The following is a 23,002-nucleotide window of genomic DNA, read 5'->3' as shown; positions in this document are numbered from 1 at the left end:
CTATGAATTTCTTTCTTTCATTCTTTTTTTTTTTTTTTTTTTTTTTGAGAAGGAGTCTTGCTCTGTTTGCCAGACTGGAGTGCAGTAGGATGATCTTGACTCACTACAACCTCCGCCTCCTGGGTTCAATCGATTCTCCTGCTTCAGCCTCCTGAGTAGCTGGGATTACAGGCACCCACCACCACTCCCTGCTACTTTTTGTATTTTTAGCAGAGACAGGGTTTCACCGTGTTGACCAGGCTGGTCTCGAACTCCTGACCTCAAGTTATCTGCCCCCCCTCGGCCTCCCAAAGTGCAGGGATTATAGGCATGAGCCAGCGTGCCCCACCACCACTATGAATTTCTGTTTTTCCCATGACACAGACTGGGATAGAATTATCTTTAATTTCATTCAAATAGGAACCATGTTACTTAAAATACATAACATCTCGTTAAAACCATCTCCTGTGATAGGATACCACCTTCACCATCTGGTGATCCCACCCTACCCCTGGAGGAGCACTCACTGCGATGTGCAGAAAATGCCTGGGATGGGGGCGGGCGAGTGGTGGGCAGAAGCAGCAGGGCTTCTCATGAAACATACCAAGCATTTTGTTGTGCCTTTCCCACTCCAGAGATGATTTAATTAGAGTAATTCAGGAATCTTGGTTTCTATTTTTTTTTTTTTTTTTTTTTTTTTTTGAGATAGAGTCTCACTCTGTCACCCAGGCTGGAGTGCAGTGGCGCGATCTTGGCTCACTGCAACCTCTGCCTCCCAGGTTCAAGCGATTCTCCTCCCTTAGCCTCCTAAGTAGCTGGGATTACAGGCACACGCCACCATGCGTGGGGATTACAGGCACACGCCACCATGCGTGGCTAAATTTTGTATTTTAGTAGAGACAGGGTTTCACCATGTTGGTCAGGCTGGTCTCAAACTCCTGACCTCATGATCCACCCGCTTCGGCCTCCCATAGTGCTGCGATTACAGATGTGAGCCACCATGCCTGGCCCTTGGTTTCTATTATGTGGAAACACAGAAGAGACTCTGGAGCTAGTGTTCACACCCTCTGTAGGAGCACGTGGAGCCCAGTGTCAGTCCCTCTCTCACCTACAAGGCAGCAGTGGGTGCAATTTTTATGACAATGCTCCTTACTTCCTTTCCCTCTCTCCCTTATTATCAGAATAAAGGTGATGTTCTAAAGGAGAAGGCATGACTGCAGGGTCTTTCTTTAGCAACCAGAGACTCTCTGCACGTCAATACTAATTAGGTGAAACCAACTCTGGAAGAGAGAAATGCCTGATGTGCCTGAAGTGTAGACTTTCCAGGATTGTGGGCCATCAGTGCTGCAGGTGGGAGAACACAAGATAGATAGCATCTTGACCTGGAGCCAATAAAAGATCCTTAGCAGGCCAATAAAAGATCCTTAGCAGGCCAGGCACAGTGGCCCACTCCTATAATCACAGCACTTTGGGAGGCTGAGGCGGGTGGGTCACCTGAGTTCAGGAGAACGAGACCAGCCTGGCCAACATGGTGAAACCCCGTCTCTACTAATAATACAACAAATTAGCTGGCCATGGTGGCAGGTGCCTATAGTCTCAGCTACTCAAGAGGCTAAGGCAGGAGAATTGTTGGAACCTGGGAGGCAGAAGTTGCAGTGAGCCCAGATCGCACCATTGCACTCCAGCCTGGAGGACAGAGCAAGACTCCTTCTCAAAATAAAAAAAAAAAAAAGATCCTTAGCAAGTTACTTACCTATGCTAGTAGTACTTTATAGCTTCCTAATACTTCAACACCATATTCCACTCAGGCCTCACAATAACCTTGTGAATAAGGCAGGGCTAGTGTTGTTATGCTTATTTTGCAGACATAAAATGGTCACAAAGCTGAAAGATGTCCAAATGGAACCCATGACCTGGTCTCTTGACTCTCAGGTTAGAGATTTCTGTACCACATTTAACTCCAAGAATGTGATGGTCATTCTGGTTATCCCTTAAAACTTACACACAGGCCACGCACGGTGGCTCACATCTGTAATCCCAGCACTTTGGGAGGTCAAGACAGGTGGATCTTCTGAGGTCAGGAGTTTCAGACCAGCCTAGCCAACATGGTGAAAACCTGTCTCTACTAAAAATACAAAAATTAGCTGGGCTTGTTGGTGGGCGCCTGTAATTCCCAGCTACTCAGGAGGCTGAGGGAGGAGAATTGCTTGAACCCAGGAGGCGGAGGTTGCAGTGAGCCCAGATCACACCGCTGCACTCCAGCCTTGGTGACAGAGTGAGACTCTGTCTCAGGAAAAAAAAAAAAGAAAGAAAGAAAAACAAAACTTACATGCATGTGCACACACATATATGTATTTGGCAGGTACATGGGCATGATGCATATTTACTTTTTTCATTATAGAATTATATGTCCTCATTGCAGAAACATTGACAGAAGCATAAAGAAGAAAATGTGTCCGGCCTGATAAATACCGTTATCGTTGACATTTGGTGCATTTTCTATGGAATCTAGTGAAAGTCTGCTGTGAGCAGGAAGATTTCACTGCATTACGGTGTATTTAAGAAACAATATTAAAACAGTTTTTAGAAGTTTGGTTTTTAGAAATATATGGCTACATTTCCTTCCTCAAACCTATTTGGGTATACTCGTTTAAATTCCTGTGTATTTAAAAGAGCTCAGAACCCCTCAGAACTCAGGTTTTCATAACTTCAAAGTGCTTGCTAATTCCACACCCATAAGACCATGGTGCTTTTTCCTCCTCTCATCTTTTTTTTTTTTTTTTTTGAGACGAAGTCTCGCTCTGTCGCCCAGGCTGGAGTTCCATGGCGTGATCTCCGCTAACTGCAAGCTCCGCCTCCTGGGTTGACGCCATTTTCCTGCCTCAGCCTCCCGAGTAGCTGGGACTACAGGCGCCCACCACCACGTCCGGCTAATTTTTTTGTATTTTTAGTAGAGACGGGGTTTCACCGTGTTAGCCAGATGGTCTCGATCTCCTGACCTCGTGATCCACCCACCTCGGCCTCCCAAAGTGCTGGGATTACAGGCGTGAGCCACTGCGCCCAGCCCCCTCCTCTCATCTTCTATAACATAACTTGATTTCTGGCTGACCATTTACAATCTCATGAGTTCCTGCCTAGTCATTTCATTTCCTTCCCTTTCCCTTCCAAAATTATTTTTTCCTTCAACCTAGTCTACTCCAAGTAGAGCAAAAAGAACAAAGACGTGAGTCATCAAAATTTTTTTCTCCCATTGTTAACCAACTAATTGTGTGGCCATCAGTAAGTTATTTCACCCTTCTGTGCCTCAATGTTGCCATCTTTAAAATGAAGAGCTTTGCTTTGATAATTCTTAAATTCCTCTCAGGCTCTAGCTTCTTAGGGTTCTATTATTAAATATATACATGCCAGAATGTGAGTGCCCAATAATCTGGATCTCTCAGGAGAAGTTTTATTTCAAAGGTGAATCTTCTTTTTAGCCCAGGTTAATTTATCATACATTCATTTATTCTTTTATGTATTTATTGAACATAAATTTGCTAAGTGTCTTCTAAAAGCTGGGATGCAGCTGGGTGCGGTGGCTCACACCTGTAATCCCAGCACGTTGGGAGGCCAAATCATATCTTTCATAATCACATGGGATTACAGGCATGAGCCACCACACCTGACTGCATCCCAGCACTTTGGGAGGGATGCTATAATCCCAGCACTTTGGCCTCCCAAAGTGCTGGGATTATCATATATTCCAACGATAAGATACAGACATAACTTGAGCTCAGGAGTTCAAGACCAGCCTGGGCAACATAGCAAGACCCTGTCTCTACAAAAAATACAAAAATTGGCTGAGCATGTTGGTGCACAGCTATAGTCTTAGCTACTTAGGGGGCTGAGGTAGGAGGATCACTTAGGTCTGGGAGGTCAGGGCTGCAATGAGCTGAGATCATGCCACTGCACTCCAGCCTGGGTGACAGAGTGAGACCCTGTCTCAAAAACAAACAAACAAAAAAAAGCTGGGATGTATAAATCTGGTAAACAATACAGAGTGTCCCTGGCATCAAGAAGCTTATCATGTAATAAGAATATAGACAAGTTGACAGGTAATTATGAAAAAGTCTCATATTAACATAGGGAAAGTATAGGAGTCTATTAGCCCTGCTGAAAGCAGTTTATAGTAGGTCTCATCTAAATCAATATTTAATGAAGCAACATTTATTATATCTTATGCATTTTTATTTATTATGACAGAATATATCTTATGCATTTTTATTTATTGAATGTCATTTTATTCCAATGATAAGATACAGATTACAAAACTTCTAGTATAATTACACATAATTACCTTTTATTGTTTTCCTACAAGAAATGCACAGGTATTTTGAGGTCTTTTGTATTGCATTATTGGTAAAACATTGCATAGTATTAGTTTGTGGCTCTGTTACAATGGGTAATGACAGGAATGCATACAGATGTCTCTGCTATGATAAAATGTGCTCTTGTTGGGTTACATTAACCTTCCTTCAAAAGGGATTTCTCAGTTGTACTTCTTACAGTCTTCAGGAAATTCATTAAATCAGTGCCTCCAGTTCCTTTGGCTTCCAGTTTTGAAGGGTCTTCAGAGGTCTTATTCTCCTTTGGCTGCTGGCTTGCAGGAATCAGGATATACTTAGTCACAATTTGCAGATGGTAGCTCCTCAGGGAGACCAGAGCTTTCACACAGGCGTCATAAGCTTCCCGCAGGCCAGCATCACCTTTTGAAAGGACAAACTCACGGACTGAGGGATTTGACTCTAATGAGCACAAGAAGTTCCTGTGAGCTGGTGGCATATATGTTCTCATGTCCTGGAGGAACTGAGCAGCATGTCCTATAGGAAAAAGAGAAAGAGGAAATACGGAGGTCACAGCATTCCCCAATCCAGGAGAGAAAGGCAGAGTGAGGTCAGAGTGGGCAGGAGATCACCAATATAGCATTCACTGAGGTCAAGGTCATTCTATTTGAAGGCTAATGTTTGGCTATTAGTCTTGCTACTAGCAATCGTAATTATTGTAAAATATTATTAATTTTGAAAACTGAATGAGCTAAACTCATTTTCTCACAATAAGTATTTTTGTTTGCGCTTTTTTTTTTTTTTTTGAGACAGAGTCTCGCTCTGTCGGCCAGGCTGGAGTGCAGTGGCACGATCTCGGCTCGCTGCAACCTGTGCCTCCCGGGCTCAAGCAATTCTCCTGCCTCAGCCTCCAGAGTAGCTGGGATTTCAGGCATGCGCCACCATGCCCGGCTAATTTTGTATTTTTAGTAGAGACAGGGTTTCTCCATGTTGGTCAGGCTGGTCTCGAACTCCTGACCTCAGATGATCCACCTGCCTCAGCCTCCCAAAGTGCTGGGATTACAGGCATGAGCCACCGCGCCTGGCCTTTGTTTGCACTTTCTTTCTCTCTTTTCTACTGTAAGAAGCTGATGGTATAGACAAGGGGCATATATAATCTGCATTTGACAGATTATGACTGATTCTTAAGAGAGTTTAAGAGATTGTGTTTAAATGAGTGTTCAACAACAGCAAAGACATGGAATGAACCCAGGTGCCCATCAATGGTAGATGGGACAAAGAAAATGTGGTACATGTACACCATGGAATACTACACAGCCATGAAAAAGAATGAAATCAAGCGCTTCACAGCAACATGGACACAAAGATAGGAACAGTAGACAGTGAGGATTTCAAACAGGGGAGGGAGGGAGGAAGGAAAGCAAAGGTTGAAAAACTACCTATTGGGCGCTATGTTCTATACTTGGGTGAGGGGATCATTAGAAGCCCAAACATCAGCATCACCCATTATACCTGTGTAATAAGCCTGCACATGTATCCCCTGAATCTAAAATAAAAAAATTAAATATGATAAAAAAATTTTAAAAATAAGTGCTCAAATTAAGAAAAACTCATGTTTTTACCCAGCCCGATGCTTTCCCCTTTGACTGTTAAACAGAAGTTTAACAAAACAGAGAAAATTAAAAAGAAGTTCTTCTTGGAGCTTATTCCTCCCCTCCAGCTAAGCCCCTAGAAGGCATACAATGAATGTGGCTCACCTTTAAACTTTGGTGCAGGCATTGCTCTGGGTGGCTGGGACAGCTGAACAAGAGCAGGGCACAGACTCTGCTTGTCACTGAGGTCTTTATCTCCCCACTAACAGCCCTGTCTCATTTGCAGGTGAGTGTCTCTTTCTGAGTCTGATCATACATTTTCAGAGCATGTGATATTGGCTTCACCGGAGTCAACCAGTCTTTATAGACATGTTCAGATTTCAAGATGGAACTTGGGTGTGAGGAAAGCTCTGCCACTTTATTTTATTTTATTTTTCTTTTTGTTTTTATTTATTAATTTTCTTTGAGATGGAGTCTCGCACTCTTGCCTAGGCTGGAGTGCAGTGGCGCCATCTCGGTTCACTGCAAGCTCCGCCTCCTGGGTTCACGCCATTCTCCTGCCTCAGTCTCCCGAGTAGCTGGGACTACAGGCACCCGCCACCATGCCCAGCTACTTTTTTGTATTTTTAGTAGAGACAGGGTTTCACCGTGTTAGCCAGGATGGTCTCGATCTCCTGATCTTGTGATCCGCCCGCCTCGGCCTCCCAAAGTGCTGGGATTACAGGCGTGAGCGACTGCACCTGGCCTTTTATTTTTTATTTTTATTTTGAGATGGAGTTTCATTCTTTCGCCCAGGCTAGAGTACAGTGGCACGATCTTGGCTCACTGCAACCTCTGCCTGTGGGGTTCAGGCGATTCTCCTGCCTCAGTCTCCCGAGTAGCTGGGATTAGAGGCACCCACCACCACACTCAGCTAGTTTTTGTATTTTTAGTAGAGACCGCGTTTCACCATGTTGGTCAGGCTGGTCTCAAACTCCTGACCTCAGGTGATCCACCTGCCTAGGTCTCCCGAAGTGCTAGGATTACGGGCTTGAGTCACCGCACCTGGCCAGCTCTGCCACTTTCTAGCTGGTTCACAAGGAACCTGTCACTGACTCTCATTAAGTTTCTGCATCTTCATTTTTAAAATGGGATCATGGCAACCAAATCCCTACTTGCCTGATTCTGCTAAAACTATCAGATAAGCTCAGATGAGATGCTGATGGGAAGGTGCTTTGTAGATATCCAAATACTATTGTATTCACATAAGAGATAATTATTTCTTGTTATTTTCCACTCACCTCCACCAGCAGTCTGCTGGATGCCCAGCAGGACGTCAAAGCACTGAAAGACGCTGCTTTGGCCTGCACTGCCCCCTGCAAACTGCTTTGGGTCTTCCCAGAACCCTTCATACACCAGACCGTCTGATAGCTGGGGGTTGCCTTTCCAGCTATCAGAGGAAAGAAGGAAAAAAAGAAAAATCATTCTTTAGGTTAATTGCTAATTTTCAGGTACCAAATCTTGCACTAGTGCTGAATAGAAGGTGACAAGAGATGGATTTCATGATCCTTTTTTCATACCCCCTTGCCCCTGCTCATTTTCAAGCATGAGAATAGTAAATAATATAATCCTGAGCAGATTTGGCATAACTATTCTAGGAATGGAATCTTACCTTTGTACTAGCACAGACCACTCTTTTTAAAATAACTAGCTTTCCTGTCCCCCACTCCAGTACATTCCTGGCCAAGTGATAACAGAACAGTCTAGTATTTTTCTACCATGTGAATTTTTGGATGTAAATTGTTAGCCAAACCCAATGGATATTAGGGACCAACCAAGAGAATTTGGTGGTGTTCTTTGTTAAGTGAGAGCAAACAAATTCAAACATAAGACTACATACCCAGACAAATATATGCGAAGAACACTGAAAAATGCTTTTGGGTTCACATGATCTGTAAAAAGATGGAATATGTTTAATTAAGCAGCATCAGAGGTATACAGGGAAATCAAGGTGTTGTGTACTGATAATGGATTTTGGCACAGGCTGCAGGAAAAGGCATTAGGTCAGTCTATGCTAAACAAAGCCCCTGCAGATAAGCATTCACTTTCCTACCCTCTTCCAGGAAGCCCATTAAACTGTAACTATTTATTTAGCACTACTTTACGTGCTTACGGACGTAACAAGTAAACTGTTTACATAAAGAAACAAACCAAAGACAAAAAAAAAATAAAACAAACCAAAACAAAACCCTAGAAACTAGATCTCCCTCTCTATTTTTAAAATTTTTAAAAATCGTTTGGAGACAGGGTCTCACTTCATCACTCAGGCTGGAATGTAGTGATCATAGCTCACTGCAGCCCCAACTCCTGGGCTCAAGCAATCTTCCCACCTCAGCCTCCCAAGCAGCTGGAAACTACACATATGAGCCACCGCACTCAGCCTCCTACCCTACTTGATTTGAAAATCTAGCTTCTTGCCAAGGACTAAACAGCAATAACTCAAAACCCAGAGAGAAACAATCAAGTATTTGTTGAGTCTGTTCAGTAGGGCAGATTTCCTATTGCAAATTACTGCTTATGCACTTTTTTGTGTGTTTTTTTGTGGGTAGTTTTTTAGCTGTTAATTTTGCAACAACTTTTGACCTCAATGACTTTTCTGTGTTGTTTCTTAATTTGTAAAAAAACAGAATTAGGAAAGAGTTCTTATCAAGCAGAAGCTATTTTTTTTTTTTTTCGGAACTTAAAACCACCCTCCCATGTGGAAAGTTTCTCTAAGGATTTTAGCAGGAGGCAAGGAAGTTCCTTAGTGTTAAATAGACCCAGCTTGGAACTCTGGCTTCACCGCCTGTGGAATCTGAAGTCATTTACCCTGTCTTTCTAAATTTAGATGACTTTACTTATAAAATGGAGATAATGAAACCTACCACATAGAAAGTGGAATGGTTTAGTAAGATAAAATACCTAAAGTGAAAACATACTAAGTGATAGTTGCTTTTTGCTTCCCTTTTTGCAACTATTCTACACCTGGAACATTTGACTTGTCAGCCTAAACTATTGCACTGCATACAACACTTGCCGTGAATTTGGTGAAACACTTGAAGGGCTTTCTCCAAGCAAGAAGCTATTTCCAACAGCGCCTTTAGCAAAGTGTCCCGTTCTTGCATTTGCATTGCCTTGAATACAGTAGGAATTACCTAAAACAAACAAACAAAACACAAACATTTAAGGTTTTCTTTCTTTCTTTTTTTTTTTTTTTTTTTTGAGACTCGCTCAGTTGTCCAGGCTGGGGTGCAGTGGCGCGATCTCAGCTCACTGCAAGCTCTGCCTCCCGGGTTCACGCCATTCTCCTGCCTCAGCCTCCTGAGTAGCTGGGACTACAGGTGCCCACCACCATGCCCGGCTAATTTTTATATTTTTAGTAGAGACGGGGTTTCGCCGTGTTGGCCAGGCTGGTCTCGAACTCCTGACTTCAAGTGATCCGCCCACTTCAGCCTCCCAAAGTGCTGGGATTACAGGTGTGAGCCACTGTGCCCTGCCAAATTCCCCCGTCTTAATCCATAAATTAAATTTGGGATTTTTACATTTCTTTCCTGGGCTGGACACTCTATTTGACTAATTTCCTTACATTTATAGAAGCTTGGATTTGTTTTTATTCACATAGCATTTAATTTAAAGATATTTATATAGTTGTATATGTTTCATTTCTATTTTTGATAATCAAAACTATTGAATTTATGACACTGTATCATAGTTCCAAAGCCAGATTTTATTGAAAATGTTTATCTCCTACAGAGGTTTCAAGTTGGATTTTAAGTATATGGCTCTGAGATTTTATATTTTAGGTAATACACAAAAATAAATAATTGATCCTTTACCCCCAATTAAATGATCCCATGTTGTACTTGTTAAGGATAAAGTTAACTCATGCTTAGTATAGTTTAGGCTCTGAAGTGATTGCTCTGCTTACGTAAATTGACATATAAATTTTGAAGTGAGGATAGACGTACTTTGATTGCAGAAGCAGCTGCTATTTCCACCAATAGAGAGACCAGGAAGAATCCTTTACTGCAGTCTCCAACACGAAATGAGAACAAAACGTCCATGTTCCTGAGGAAATTGGATAAGGAAGGCAAGAAGTTTAGCAAAAATTATGGGATATTTTTTGACATTTTTATTTATGCTATTTTAGTTTCAACATAATTTTATGAGAGAGGTGTGGCAGGCCTTACTATCTCCATTATGTAGTTGGGAATATTAAGACTCCTTTTTTAGGCCCATTGTCCAAGATCATATAATTAATAGTAAGTAGATTAAACTGAGACCTAAAGTTTCATATTAGAACTCAGAACTAGGGCCGGGCATGGTAGTTCACATCTGTATCTGTAATTCCGGCACTTTAGGAGGCCAAGGCGGGTGGATCACCTGAGGTCAGGAGTTCGAGACCAGCCTGGCCAATGTGGTGAAACCCCGTGTCTACTAAGAATACGAAAATTAGGTGGGCATGGTGATGGGCGCCTGTAATCCCAGCTACTCGGGAGGCTGAGGCAGGAGAATCACTTGAACACAGGAGGCGGAGGTTGCAGTGAGCCAAGATCGCTCCATTGCACTCCAGCCTGGGCGACAAGAGCGAGACTCGTCTCAGAAAACAAATAAACAAAACAAAACAACAACAACAAAAAACACTCAGAACTAGAAATTCCCAAACTAGTTCTGTTTCTATTATCCCGTCAACTTCTCACAGGATATCTGCGAGGTAGAGTTTTAAGAGGTAGTCTTTTGCTTAAATAATTATATTCATATTCATATTTTAATTTGTGAGCCTAATTCAATTTCTCAGCGGTTTATATGCTTTACAAAGGAATTGACTGCGAAATTCAAATAACTGATTAGACCCTATTTTTCTTTTTAATTGAAGTTTGGGCATTGGTGCAAACATAGTCTTACTATCTGTATATCTATGAGTTTTGTGGTGGTTAAATTCACGGTATCTGAAGCCAGACCATCTCTGCAACTTACTTGCTGTGTGACCTTGAGCAAGATATGACACCGTCTGCCTTGGTGTTCTCATCTGTAAAGTGAGACTGACTGCCGATGTCATCCTCCTTTTTAAAAACCTTCCAGTTTCTCCCTTAAGATACTGTTTTAACTCCTTATCATAGCTAATAAAATCCTACATAATCTTTATTTATTTTTATTTTTATTTTTTGAGATGGGGTCTTACTCTGTCGCCCAGGCTGCAGTGCAATGGCACAATCTCGTCTCACTGCCACATCTGCCTCCTGGGTTCAAGCTATTCTCCTGCTTCAGTCTCCCGAGTAGCTGAGATTACAGGCATGTGCCACCATGCCCCGCTAATTTTTGCATTTTCAGAAAAGGAGGGTTTTCGCTATGTTGGCCAGGCTGGTCTCGAATGCCTGACCTCAGGTGATTCACCCGCTTTGCCCAGCGATCTTTAAAAAAAAAAAATTAATCTTTTTCTCACACTGTTATTTTTATCACTTATTATCAGTGACATTAGCCATCCTTCAGCTTTGATAACCCACCAAGATGTTTGTCACTTCAAGGTCTCACTTTTGCTGTTTCTTCCGCTATGAATACTCTTACCTTTTTCCTCTAGGTAATTCCTCAAATAACTTGCTTCAAGGGTTCCCCCATCACTCCTTTTATTTGGTTAGGGATCCCAATACTTTAACTTCTTATGCCTTATCTTTATCATATCGCAGTTTACATAATTTTCATATACTGCCTTTCCTCTTCATTAGTCTAGCTTCACCAAGGTGGGTTTATACTGATGATATTTACCTTAGTTTTTCCATCTTTTTTTTTTTTTTTTGAGATGGAGTCTTGCTCTGTCACCCAGGCTGGAATGCAGTGGCGTGATTTCCGCTCACTGCAACCTCCACCTCCTGGGTTCAATTGATTCTCCTGCCTCAGCCTCCTGAGTAGCTGAGATTACAGGCGCCCGCCACCAGGCCCGGCTAATTTTTTGTATTTTTAGTAGAGACGAGGTTTCACCATGTTGGCCAGGCTGGTCTTGAACTCCTGACCTCAGGTGATCCACCTGCCTCGGCATCCCAAAGTGCAGGGATTACAGGCGTGAGCCACCGCGCCCAGCCCAGGTTTTCCATCTCTTAGCCTATGTTTAGTATATATTATAGGTCAAAAGTAGTAAGGATTGGGTCAAAAAGAACAAGTTGGTATATGGTTACTTATTGACACCGGTAACTAGTTATGGACATGGGAGTTATTAAGTCATAGATACACAGATGTGTGTGCATTTTGTATGTTTGCATATTAATTTCCTACAGATGTATTTGAGTAGTATTCTTGTATATATCTATAGCTATAATATCAGATAGACATAGTTGTAACACAATCATAGATACAATTAAAGACTGAGATTATTTGTTCTCTAAATAATCACTTAAATTATTTTTTGGCTGAATTCAATTAATCATTTAAAAATGCTTTTGGAGTCTATTGATAAACCTACATTCAACTATAAGTAACAAATAATTCTTAGAATCAAACAAGAATCAGATACTTACTCATAAGTCAGGGGCCTTATGAAAGCAGCCATGAAGCAATGGACCAATTGGAAGAGAGAAAGAAAACCAATTTAACATCAAATAATGATGAGTTGTTGCTATTTGATTGAATGCTACTATCAGAGGTAAGACATAGGTAAAAAGAAAAAGCTTATTAAAATATTTCTTCAGTAGGCATTACATTTAACTTAATAACTTACAAATGAATGAAATAATTAAATATGCAAGGAACACACATGGACAGTCAAAACTAGTTGTTTTATTTTTACTTTTTTGAGACAGGGTCTCATTCTGTCGCCCAGGCTGGTGTGCAGTGGCACGAACATGGCTCACTGCAGCCTCAACTTCTTGGGCTGAAGTGATCCTCCTGCCTTAACTCCCTGTGTAGCTGGGACCACAGACATACGCCACCATTCCCGGTGAATTTTTTTTAAAAAAAAACTAATTTTTAATAAGAAGAAACTTTCTAGATCGAATCCTTTCATTTTATGATATTCCCATTTGCAGAATATTTTTCTACAGGCACACACCCAGAGACATGGGCTTTGGTTCTCCCTTTCCTTTATTGTAGCAGATCTTATGCCTAAATGGGTAAAAATCACCTATATCCTGAGCAGACTGCTCTGAAAAACCAGTCATTGCTGCCTGTAATTAAAGATGTGTTGACTCTTAACCACAATTGGCTGCTAAAAAATTAAATTAATAGAATCTCAAAGACATGCTCATCAAAAGAAGCCAGACACAAGAGTCTATACTCTGTGGTTTCATTGATATGAAACCCAATAACAAAAATCATCTAATTTTTGATAAGGCAAATAAAAATATATTTGTCTGTGGCAGGAAAGGGAATTGAAAGAGGCACAAAGAAATTTTCTGAGGTGATAAAAATATTCTGTATCTTACTGAGAATGGTGGGTGTATGTATGTATATAATAGTTAAATTCAAGCTGAACACTTAAGATTTGTGCATTTTACTGTGTTAACTATACACCTGTCACATATGTGTACATTTGTAGTGGTAGACACAGCAGTCCAAGAAACCGTACCCAACCGAGGAACTGAGAGGAACCATACCCAGCTGAGAGGAAAGCTGTGCTGCCCAAAATTAAGCCAATGAACAACCCCTGTTTTATTTAATCGGCACACACTCCAAAAATTCCTGTTGTTATCACTGTTTACATACTTATTAGGATCCTTTTTCTTCCAGTTTGCCAAGACACAGTCTGCATAAACCAGAATAGGAGGCAGTTCCAGTTTCTTGGAGAGTTGGCAGTAAGGAACAGCAATATTTCTTGGCAAGACCTGATTAAAATACAGTAGTTAGGTTTTTTGTTGTTGTTGTTGTTGTTGTTGTTGTTGTTGTTGTTGTTGTTGTTTTTGAGATGGAGTCTTGCTCCTGTCCCCCAGGCTGGAGTGCGGTGGCAGGATCTCGGCTCACTGCAACCTCCGCCTCCCAGGTTCAAGCGATTCTCCCACCTCAGCCTCCCGAGTAGCTGGGATTATAGGCACCTGCCACCATGCCTGGCTATTTTTTGTATTTTTAGTAGAGATGGGGTTTCACTATGTTAGCCAAGTTGGTCTTGAACTCCTGACCTCAAGTGATCCTCTGGCCTTGGCCTCCCAAAGTGCTGGGAGGCCCATGTGTGTTTTAAAGGTTAGATATTGCAGTCTGTATTAGTTTTATGTAATTAGGATTGCCAGATAAAATACAGGATGAAAAATGAAGTAAAAGACTAAAAATATAATAATGATAACAGTTGACATGTCAAGCCAGGGCATATTTTCTTTATCATTTTGTCGTGTTATCTAAACTTTGCATGATGCAGTTATAATGCTTTTAGAAAATTTTTGGAAAGTTAAATGTAAATTAGATGAAAATCTGTCACATAGCATAAGAAATCTGAGAAAATCTCCAAACCTTACGGACATCTCCATGACCTTTGCCCCACACATATGCCATGGTGATGCATCCCAGAACTAGATGTGCAAGGCGCTGTGACTTGTGGTCTGTGAGATGATCAATGCTGAGCATGTTTAACTGAAAACAAATGGAGCAATTGACTCAAATCAATCTCGGTAATGTTTTATGCTTCAAAACCAAGTTAACAATGTTAAGAAGCTATACAAGAAGACAAATGTAATACATATGTCAAACCTTCTCAACTCTTTCTCGAAGCTGGCCAGACTCTATGAGATCAGGCAGATGTTTAGCAATGAACATCCAGTCATTATAAAAATCAGGTAGATTTTCCTTGAAAAAAAAAAGATCTTTATTTACTAGTAGCAGTTATTGTAGATTTGGCTTCCCACTGATAGTATGCCTTGCCTCCACATCCATTCTGTGCAATGTTGCCCTGGCATGTGGCTTACCTGTCTGGAATCACCAGCCTCTGTCTTGTCATCTGCACACGCAGGGCTGAAGACCCTCTCTGTGTTCCACCTCTTCCTCTCTCTTCAAACACTGCCATTTGCAGCTTTTCAAAGTTCACCTCAAAGGTTTCACTAAAATCCTCCTGACTACTCTATTTGAAACCAATCTCCTCCACTATAAATTCTATGGATTATGCCTTTTCAAATTGTTAAACAATTATTATCTGCTGCTTTGGTTTTTCTTTTATTTTCTTTTTTGAATTGGAGTCTCGCTCTGTTGCCCAGGCTGGAGTGCAGTGGCGCAATCTTGGCTCACTACAACCTCCGTCTCCTGGGTTCAAGCAATTCTCCTGCCTCAGCCTCCCAAGTAGCTGGGATTACAGGCATGAGCCACCATGCCTGGCTAATTTTTGTATTTTTAGTAGAGATGGGGTTTTGCCATGTTGGCCAAGTTGGTCTCGACCTCCTAACCTCAGGTGATCTGCCTGCCTCGGCTTCCCAAAGTGCTGGGATTACAGGCATGAGCCACTGCGCCTGGCCTACTTTGGTTTATCTTGGCTAGATTTTAAGTTCTTTGAATGGAAGGAAAATGAGATGTTTTAAATGTCAATAGTGGACTAGGCACTCTGCTCGATAATTTCATATATATAAAAGATATATATTTAATTATTGTAATGGCCCAAGAAGTTATCTCTGTATCATAAATAAGGAAACCCAGGCTTACACAGTTTACATAACGATTTTTGTATATTGAGTTTATTGTCAAGTTTCCAACTTTCAAAAGAAATGTAATAAATGTATTTTTGTTGTTTTTATTCTATGTTTCACCATCTAGTACATCTTATTTTTTTGGTTGTTGTGATTTTCCCCAAATAACAGAATACTTTTTTGTTCTGCATGATGATTATCATTTTATTTGACAGCACTTTCAACAAGTATAAAATTTAATCAGTAATATGCTCTGGTTCAGAGGATCCCTAAATGGTATAATATAAATTAAAAATGAATCACACTCAGGATCATTCAAATTCTGCTAGATTAGAGATTGTGCCTTGTATCTATATGGAATCAGAAAACATATTATTTTCCTTTGGACTAAGAAGCAGATAGATTATGAGAGGTAAAATAGACATTTTTTGGTTCATAATTTCTAGGAAAGATCTTCAGTGAAGAAATAAAAGTAACCAATAATTTTTTTTCATGTTTCCGGGACAGTGAATCTAGCTTCTGCAGCATCTCAGCTAGCAGAATTGTTATTATTGTTATTGTTTTCAGACAGGGCCTCACTCTGTCACCCAGGCTGGAGTGCAGTGGCGCAATCTCAGTTCACTGTAACCTCCGCCTCCCAGGTTCAAACAATTGTCCTGTCTTAGCCTCTCAAGTAGCTGGGACTACGGGCACACCAACACGCTGGGTAATTTTTTTTTGCATTTTTAGTAGAGTCAGGGGTTTCACCATGTTGGCCAGGCTGGTCTCAAACTCCTGACCTCAAGTGATCCACCCACCTTAGCCTCCCAAAGTGCTGGGATTACAGGTGTAAGCCACTGCACCTTGTCAGAATTATTATTATTATTATTATTTCCTGAGATGGAGTCTCACTCTGTCACCCAGGCTGGAGTGCAGTGGCGTGATCTCAGCTCACTGCAACCTCCGACTCCCAGGTTCAAGCAATTCTCCTGCCTCAGCCTCCTGAGTAGTGAGGATTACAGGTGTATGCCACTATGCCCTGCGAATTTTTGTATTTTTTTAGTAGAGACGGGGTTTCACCACATTGGCCAGGCTGGTTTCGAACTCCTGACCTCATGATCCACCCGCCTCGGTCTCCCACAGTGCTGGGATTACAGGCATGAGCCACCCGTCCCCAGCCGAGAATCTTTTTTTTAAGTAGCCAAGGAAGAGTTTCGTTTGTTTTCTTTTGGGGTTTTGCTTTACCCCTTGGAATCTGTTCTACAGGTATTCATAATTATCACAGTTGTTGCATTTTTAAGGAGAATCGAATCTCTGAGAAACAAAACCCATGCTACAAAGTTTAGTAGTTTCTGAAAAAGATGGTTTTATTGTACCATTGATAAGTACATCCTTGAAATCATCCAGTCCCGGCATTTTTGTAGATATGTGGGCAAATAGCAAGTTTGAGTATTATTATTTTGCATGAATAAAGCAAACTAGTGCTTTTGGCAATAAAATTAAAGCATACTTTTCATTTTCTTTAATTAACAATCTGAAGAGGAAAATTAGATTGGAAGGAGGTAGATGCTTTAAATTTGCCAGTATCACCAAAGTGTTTACAGGATTTCATTTCTAAGCACAGTTAGGTTGAAATCTCTGACTAAACATTTGCTGTGTTTAAAGGTGCTCTCTAGTATGTGGACTGTAACTGTTTGAGCTACAAACAAAAATATACTCGTCTACAGAATTATTATAACATGTTCCTAGAAATCTTCTCCCGGAATCCCATGTGCCTTGTTAAACTGAAGATTGAAAGAAAGAAAATAAGCAATGTCTTATTATCCCTTCTTAAGAGAGGCAGTGTGGAATAATGGTTTTAAGATTATAGACTCTGGAGACAGGCTGCTTAGGCTCATACTGGCCTCTGGCACTTGCTAGCTACATAGTTTATTACATTCTGCATGCCTTATACTTCTCATTAGGAACATGAGGATAATAACATACGTTTCTGGCCGGGTGCAGTGGCTCACGCCTGTAATCCTAGCACTTTGGGAGGCCAAGACCGGTGGATCACCTGAGGTCAGGAGTTCGAGACCAGCCTGGCCAACATGGTGAAACCCCGTCTCTACTAAAAATACAAAAAAGTAGCTGGGTGTGGTGGCAGGTGCCTATAATCCCAGCTACTTGGGAGGCTGAGGCAGGAGAATCGCTTGAACCTAGGAGGCAGAGGTTGCAGTGAGCTGAGATCGTGCCACTGCACTCCAGCCCAGGTGACAGAGCGAGACTCCATCTCAAAATAATAATAATAATAATAATAATAATAATAAATAACATACATACCTTTTGGGATGGCTATGAGAATGGAAAGGGTTAATTTGTAAATTGCTTAGAAAAATGCTGTATTTGATAATTAAAATATTGATGATAAATTGGTTTACATAGCATTCGTTAGAAGACAGATTAGAAAATGTAGTTTTTAAGGCAAACCTTTTTTCCACATACCTTGCACTTTATAGGTAAAACTTGCAAACAAGAAAAAAGGTAGTTCAGACTCTCACTTGAATCTTATGCTCAGTAAATAACAAGCAATGATAATATAACATGGAAGGTGCTTGATGTGCAATCTCATAAACCCCATCAAATTAGAAACACATGTTTTGCATAATTTAAGTTATATCCCTAAGAGAAAGGGATTTCTGTTTGACTCATGGCTCATTTAAAACTCTGGCTTTTTCAAAACACCTTTTCTCAAAATACAACTGTAATAACCTCATTGTTTGTATTTTACTATATAATTCTTATGTAAAGCTGATACACTTTCTATAGTTTCCTTTCTCACCACTCTCCATATCCATGTTAGGTAAGTAAGAAATGCATAGATGACTCCATTTCTAGGGAGAAAATGTAAGACAAATTAAGTGAGATGCAGTTATTACAGCTCTCTAATTTTTACACAGCTTTATGTGTTTGTTTACTAGAAGTTACTGAACCACAGTTGTTCAGTAGAAGTTAACTTGGCCAGGTAAGGAATGAGAAGAAGAATGCATTTTCCCACATTTTACTGCCTTCTCTTACCTGTGGATTTGGCAGAGCAAAGCCCACTTCTTCATCAATATGGTACTCTTTACTGATTGTCCAGGAGTTTTCCATAGCGTGTGCCATTCTTGTAGTCTGCTCCTCTGGTGCCCCTCAGTGTCTGAAGAGTTTTCAGAGCATCTTATAATAGCTGCTGCCACAGCCAGTGACCACAATTTATCACAGGGGCAGTGAGAAATTACTTCCACTTTTGGAATGGTTTCATTTTCTAGTTTCTTTGTTTGTAATATGAAAACCAATAAAACCACAAAAGCATCTCTGTGCATCATATGTACAAACTGAAAGTTCGTATTCCATATGAAATTTGTAATCATTAAGCACATCATTTTCTTACTGCCATATAGGAAGCCAGAAAGGCCTGAAGGAAAACACAGAACTATGAAAACAGGTGGCCGGAGAAGAACATTTTACTTTATGGAAACTTTTAAATCTTTGAATGAAAATGAAGGCTACAGTCCTAAACTCTCATTTAGTTATTTCTCATTGGCTTTCTTTTAGGCTTCCACAGTTCTTTGAAAATATTAGTGTCATGTTTCAGCAGCCCGGAAACACAACCTGTGTTATACTCAACTATTAGTCAATGGCTCTGAAGTAGGAAAAAAATAGAAGCACATGAAAAATTAGAAACATAGTAACTCTCCACTTCCTTATTTTTCCTATTGAGACTTTTGTCAGTTTTTCCAATGATAGCATTTGCCCTTCTCACATCTCTAGTAAGTAACTTTTAGGAAGATTGCCTTGCATCTAACTGTACCTGACTGCCAGGGGCTGATGAGGCAACAGTCTGGCATATTTGGGTACTTTGTAATATGTCAAAAGTTGGAGAAAAGGATAAAATACCTTGAAAATGTTTTTCTCAAAGTACAAATTAAGACTGCATTTGGTAAAGGTTTTCAGCTTGCATGCAAGTCTGTGGTTCACTTTAGAGGCATTGTTCAATCTTAATGAGAACAAGGAAGCTAAAGAAGAAACCAAGTTGCCCGTTCCTCTAGATGATCAAAAGGAGAAAAGAGAAATAGTTCGTGTGAGTAAACTAAAAGACATCGCTGTTTTGTCATCAGCTTATTAGTACTTGAAATAAATTAAATTGTGATAGCATATGGCTTTCGTTACAGTCTAGAATAGCTCTCGCGCTATTCTCTACTAAATTATGGCTGTTTTTTTCAACATGTCATTTTACAGGAAAATGTTCCTTGAATAGGAAATGTCAGGAAAACTGAAACCAAAATTATACAGCAAAGAGAATACAATGACTGTGTTTCTTATGACTACATGATTCATGAGGCTAATACTTTGGGAATCAGTTCAAGGAAAACAAACAAAAAATCATGAAGACCTATCATATCTATATAGAAAACAACAATACAAATAAAATATTGAGCATTAGAAAATATGTGGTTATTTTTCATTCTTTGTACTTGAAGATTTTTCATTCTTTGTACTTAAAGTTTTTATGGGTGAGTCAAAGTGAAGACATGGAACAAAGTTTTAGATGATTCTGTCCCAGGATTAAGTTTTTAAGAAGCATAAGTTTTTGACAAAGCTTTTTCTTGATTCCGTTTATCCAGTCATCTCACTAAATCTATCCTACCCCCCGGTGTGGTGGCTCACGCCTGTAATCCCAGCACTTTGGGAAGCTGAGGAGGGCGGATCACTTGAGGTCAGGAGTTGAAGACCAGCCTGGGCAACATGGTGAAACCCAGTCTCTATTGAAAATACAAAAATTAGCTGGGCATGGTGGCATGTGCCTGTAATCCCAGCTACTCGGGAGGCTGAGGCAGGAGAATTGCTTGAGCCCAAGAGGCAGAGGTTGCAGTGAGCCAAGATTGCACCATTGCACTCCAGCCTGGGCAGCAGAGTGAGACTCCGTCTCAAAAAAAAAAAAAAATCTATCCTACCCTTGACTGCAGAACCAATAATGCTTTAGTGCCTCAATTTTATCCCTAGCCACTTAACTTCCTCAAACTTTGGCTTCTTTGCTATTTCTGAAACTACATTCTCAATTGAGCTTGTCTTCATTCACCTTGATTTTCTTCAGCCATACCTACACCTCCCTAAAAACCTCATTTCGCATATTTTTAGAAGAGCATCATAATTTTATGATCTCATACTGATTCTTCATCTTTCTCCTTAGCTTTTAACTGGTGATCAGGTCGTTATGTTAGAAAACTCCTGAAAGCCAGAACTCAGCGTTTTGCTCTATGGCCTCCTACATCTGAGACTTTATGTGACTCTGTCTCCCTTGTATACATCTGTCTTTGATAGCTTACATTATTTTTTCTCTATAATTATTTTATTGCCTGACTTATCTTCACAGCTATAGACTACATTTCCATCTGCCTGAGGAACATCTCTACCTTAAAATCCTGTTATCCAGTTTCACAGGGGACTTCACTGACACGAGGACTATTATGATAGGATCTGCAGAGGGACCTTCATTCAAGGTCATGATAAATACAAATGTGTCTCCTCTCAATGGAGCATCTTTTCTAATACATTCACATTTCTCTTTACCATTATGTTATACTAATTTATAAAATGTAGCTTTTTTTAATAAAAGAATTTTCATTTAAAAAAATAATTTACAGCATGTAAGGAGAATGAAAAAAGTCATGGAAATACCAACATCACTGAATTCACCATTAACGTTTATGTTATTATGTTTTACAGCATTTTTCATGCAAATCAATTACATTCAAATTTTTCTGCGCACTTACTAGAGTCAGGAATTTTCTAAAAACTTTGCTTGTAGTAACTAATTTTACTTTTATAATTGGCTTATGAGGAAACTTTCATGATATCTCTGAAAGGGAATTAACGTGATTCAGATTTTGCTAATTAAGGCCCTTAGTTGCCAAAATAAAACAAAATTAAATACTCCCTTAAGGAAGAAAACATCATCTTAGACCTCAAAGTACTGATATTGTTTTTATAGATGTCTAAAAATCACTAAAAAATAACCAGGCGCCAGCCGCGGTGGCTCACGCCTGTAATCCCAGCATTTTGGGAGGCTGAGGCGGGTGGACTGCCTGAGGTCAGGAGCTCGAGACCAGTGTGGCCAAGGTGAAACCCCGTCTCTACTAAAAATAACAAAAAAATTAGCTGGGCATGGTGGTATGTGCCTGTAATCACAGCTACTCGGGAGGCTGAGGCAGGAGAATCGCTTGAACCAGGGAGGTGGAGGTTGCAGTGAGCCGAGATTGTGCCACTGCACTTCAGCCTGTGCGACAGAAGGCGACTCCGTCTCAAAAATAAATAAAATAAAATAAATAAATAAAATACTGAATTGGACTGAAATAGAAGACAATGATATGTGACAAAAGTCTGTCCAGGTGTGTTGACAAACTTTAGTCATTCTTCCTGTAACATGAGTTAAGTTAATGAAAACACAGAAAAGGGACCAGAGGTAATTGTTTTCTTCTTTGGCAGATCTGGACTTAAGGCAGGTAAGAGAACTTCAGGGAACAACTTCTTCCAGTGTCTACTGGCTTCCGGGAGCCTTTAATTTGAAGTAACCAGCATATCAGAGTGCCATATTTTTGGGTGTTCTTTTCTGAGCCCCAGTAATTCCCCTGTTTGAAACTTTTCTAATGTTTCATACACAAAAAGTTGAGTTGGTAGTTGTAGAGAGAAAAACTGAGTTAGTAGCTGAATGGCAAAGGATCTCATTAAACCAGTCTTCTCACTTCTGGGAAAAGGCCAGTCTAATTAGTCTTCTCACTTCTGGGAAAAGGCCAGTTTTGTCTTATTTCAGGAGATGGCTTTGTAGATGGGATCTTAAAGCTATGACTCTATATATAATGCAGACAAAAAGATCTATAGTAAGAGCCATTTTTACAGAATTGGAAGAAAAACAAAGGTTAATCTTTGGAGTAGTTTACAAACTAGTTTCTTCTAAAGTCTGCAGGACAGCTGAGAATATCAGTAGCAATCTGACAGATTTTCCTGGATTGTAGCTTGTGTGCAAAGTTTGTCCATTTATAAAATGTTGCAGTGATTTTTCTTCAAAGCCAAGTTAGCTAGTATCAGCTTGTAGAGTCTTAGGAAAAAGGGAATTTTAACGTTTAGTGATTCCAAGTCAGAAATGTAGGAGGAAAATTGAAAATGCTTGCCTGGAGATTCAAAGACAGATTTTGATAGGACTAACAATTTAAGATTTAGTTTAGATTACAGGCAAATAAAAAAAATCTGAGAAAGAAAGAAAAAACAAACAATGAACTGGAATCTAATTATAGTTTTTTTTTCTTTCCTGAAACATGATTTTTCTCTCTTCAGTCCCCCATTTCTACCAAAGATAAATAAAAGTAAAGCCATTTTATTTGCATATTAAGTTTTCGTCTTATTGTACTTGGCCTGATTATTTGCATAAAGTGCAGTAAGAATATCAATTTGTAACACAGGCTCCTTTTAAGTTCACTTTGCTGGAACTTTTCGTAAGGAATCTCAG

General features: G+C 40.2%; 1 protein-coding gene across 3 annotated transcripts; it reads right to left on the bottom strand.

Annotated features, from left to right (window-relative positions):
* Nucleotides 1-4,227: 4,227 nt before the first annotated feature.
* IDO1 (indoleamine 2,3-dioxygenase 1) lies at nucleotides 4,228-18,707 on the bottom strand. 3 transcript variants are annotated; one of them, XM_001137531.5, is made up of 10 exons: nucleotides 18,535-18,707; nucleotides 14,576-14,671; nucleotides 14,339-14,458; nucleotides 13,604-13,722; nucleotides 12,421-12,435; nucleotides 9,880-9,979; nucleotides 8,949-9,066; nucleotides 7,773-7,824; nucleotides 7,174-7,322; nucleotides 4,228-4,838 (listed from the first exon to the last, which is right to left on the bottom strand). In XM_001137531.5, exons 1-10 carry the CDS (start codon nucleotides 18,619-18,621, stop codon nucleotides 4,483-4,485), a joined length of 1,212 nt encoding a protein of 403 aa, XP_001137531.3. In that variant the 5' UTR covers nucleotides 18,622-18,707; the 3' UTR covers nucleotides 4,228-4,482. The 3 variants fall into 3 exon arrangements, with proteins under 3 accessions (XP_001137531.3, XP_009453506.3, XP_009453507.3); XM_009455231.4 differs by lacking the exon at nucleotides 14,576-14,671; XM_009455232.4 differs by lacking the exons at nucleotides 14,339-14,458; nucleotides 14,576-14,671.
* Between the last annotated feature and the right edge of the window lie 4,295 nt (nucleotides 18,708-23,002).

This window comes from Pan troglodytes, chromosome 7, assembly GCF_028858775.2.
Source record: "Pan troglodytes isolate AG18354 chromosome 7, NHGRI_mPanTro3-v2.0_pri, whole genome shotgun sequence".
NCBI lineage: Eukaryota > Metazoa > Chordata > Mammalia > Primates > Hominidae > Pan > Pan troglodytes.
Note: the sequence above shows the minus strand (reverse complement) of the source record. Positions and strands in the feature narration are given on the sequence as shown.

What these genes read in the sequence shown, in the direction of transcription:
- IDO1 (XM_001137531.5), bottom strand. Translation starts at nt 18,621, where the DNA reads ATGGCACACGCTATGGAAAACTCCTGGACAATCAGTAAAGAGTACCAT. An exon ending in TTCGAGAAAGAGTTGAGAAG is followed by an intron (nt 14,459 to 14,575) that starts GTTTGACATATG and finishes ATTTGTTTTCAG; the next exon opens with TTAAACATGCTCAGCATTGA. An exon ending in CCAGCAGACTGCTGGTGGAG is followed by an intron (nt 4,839 to 7,173) that starts GTGAGTGGAAAA and finishes TTTTTCCTATAG; the next exon opens with GACATGCTGCTCAGTTCCTC.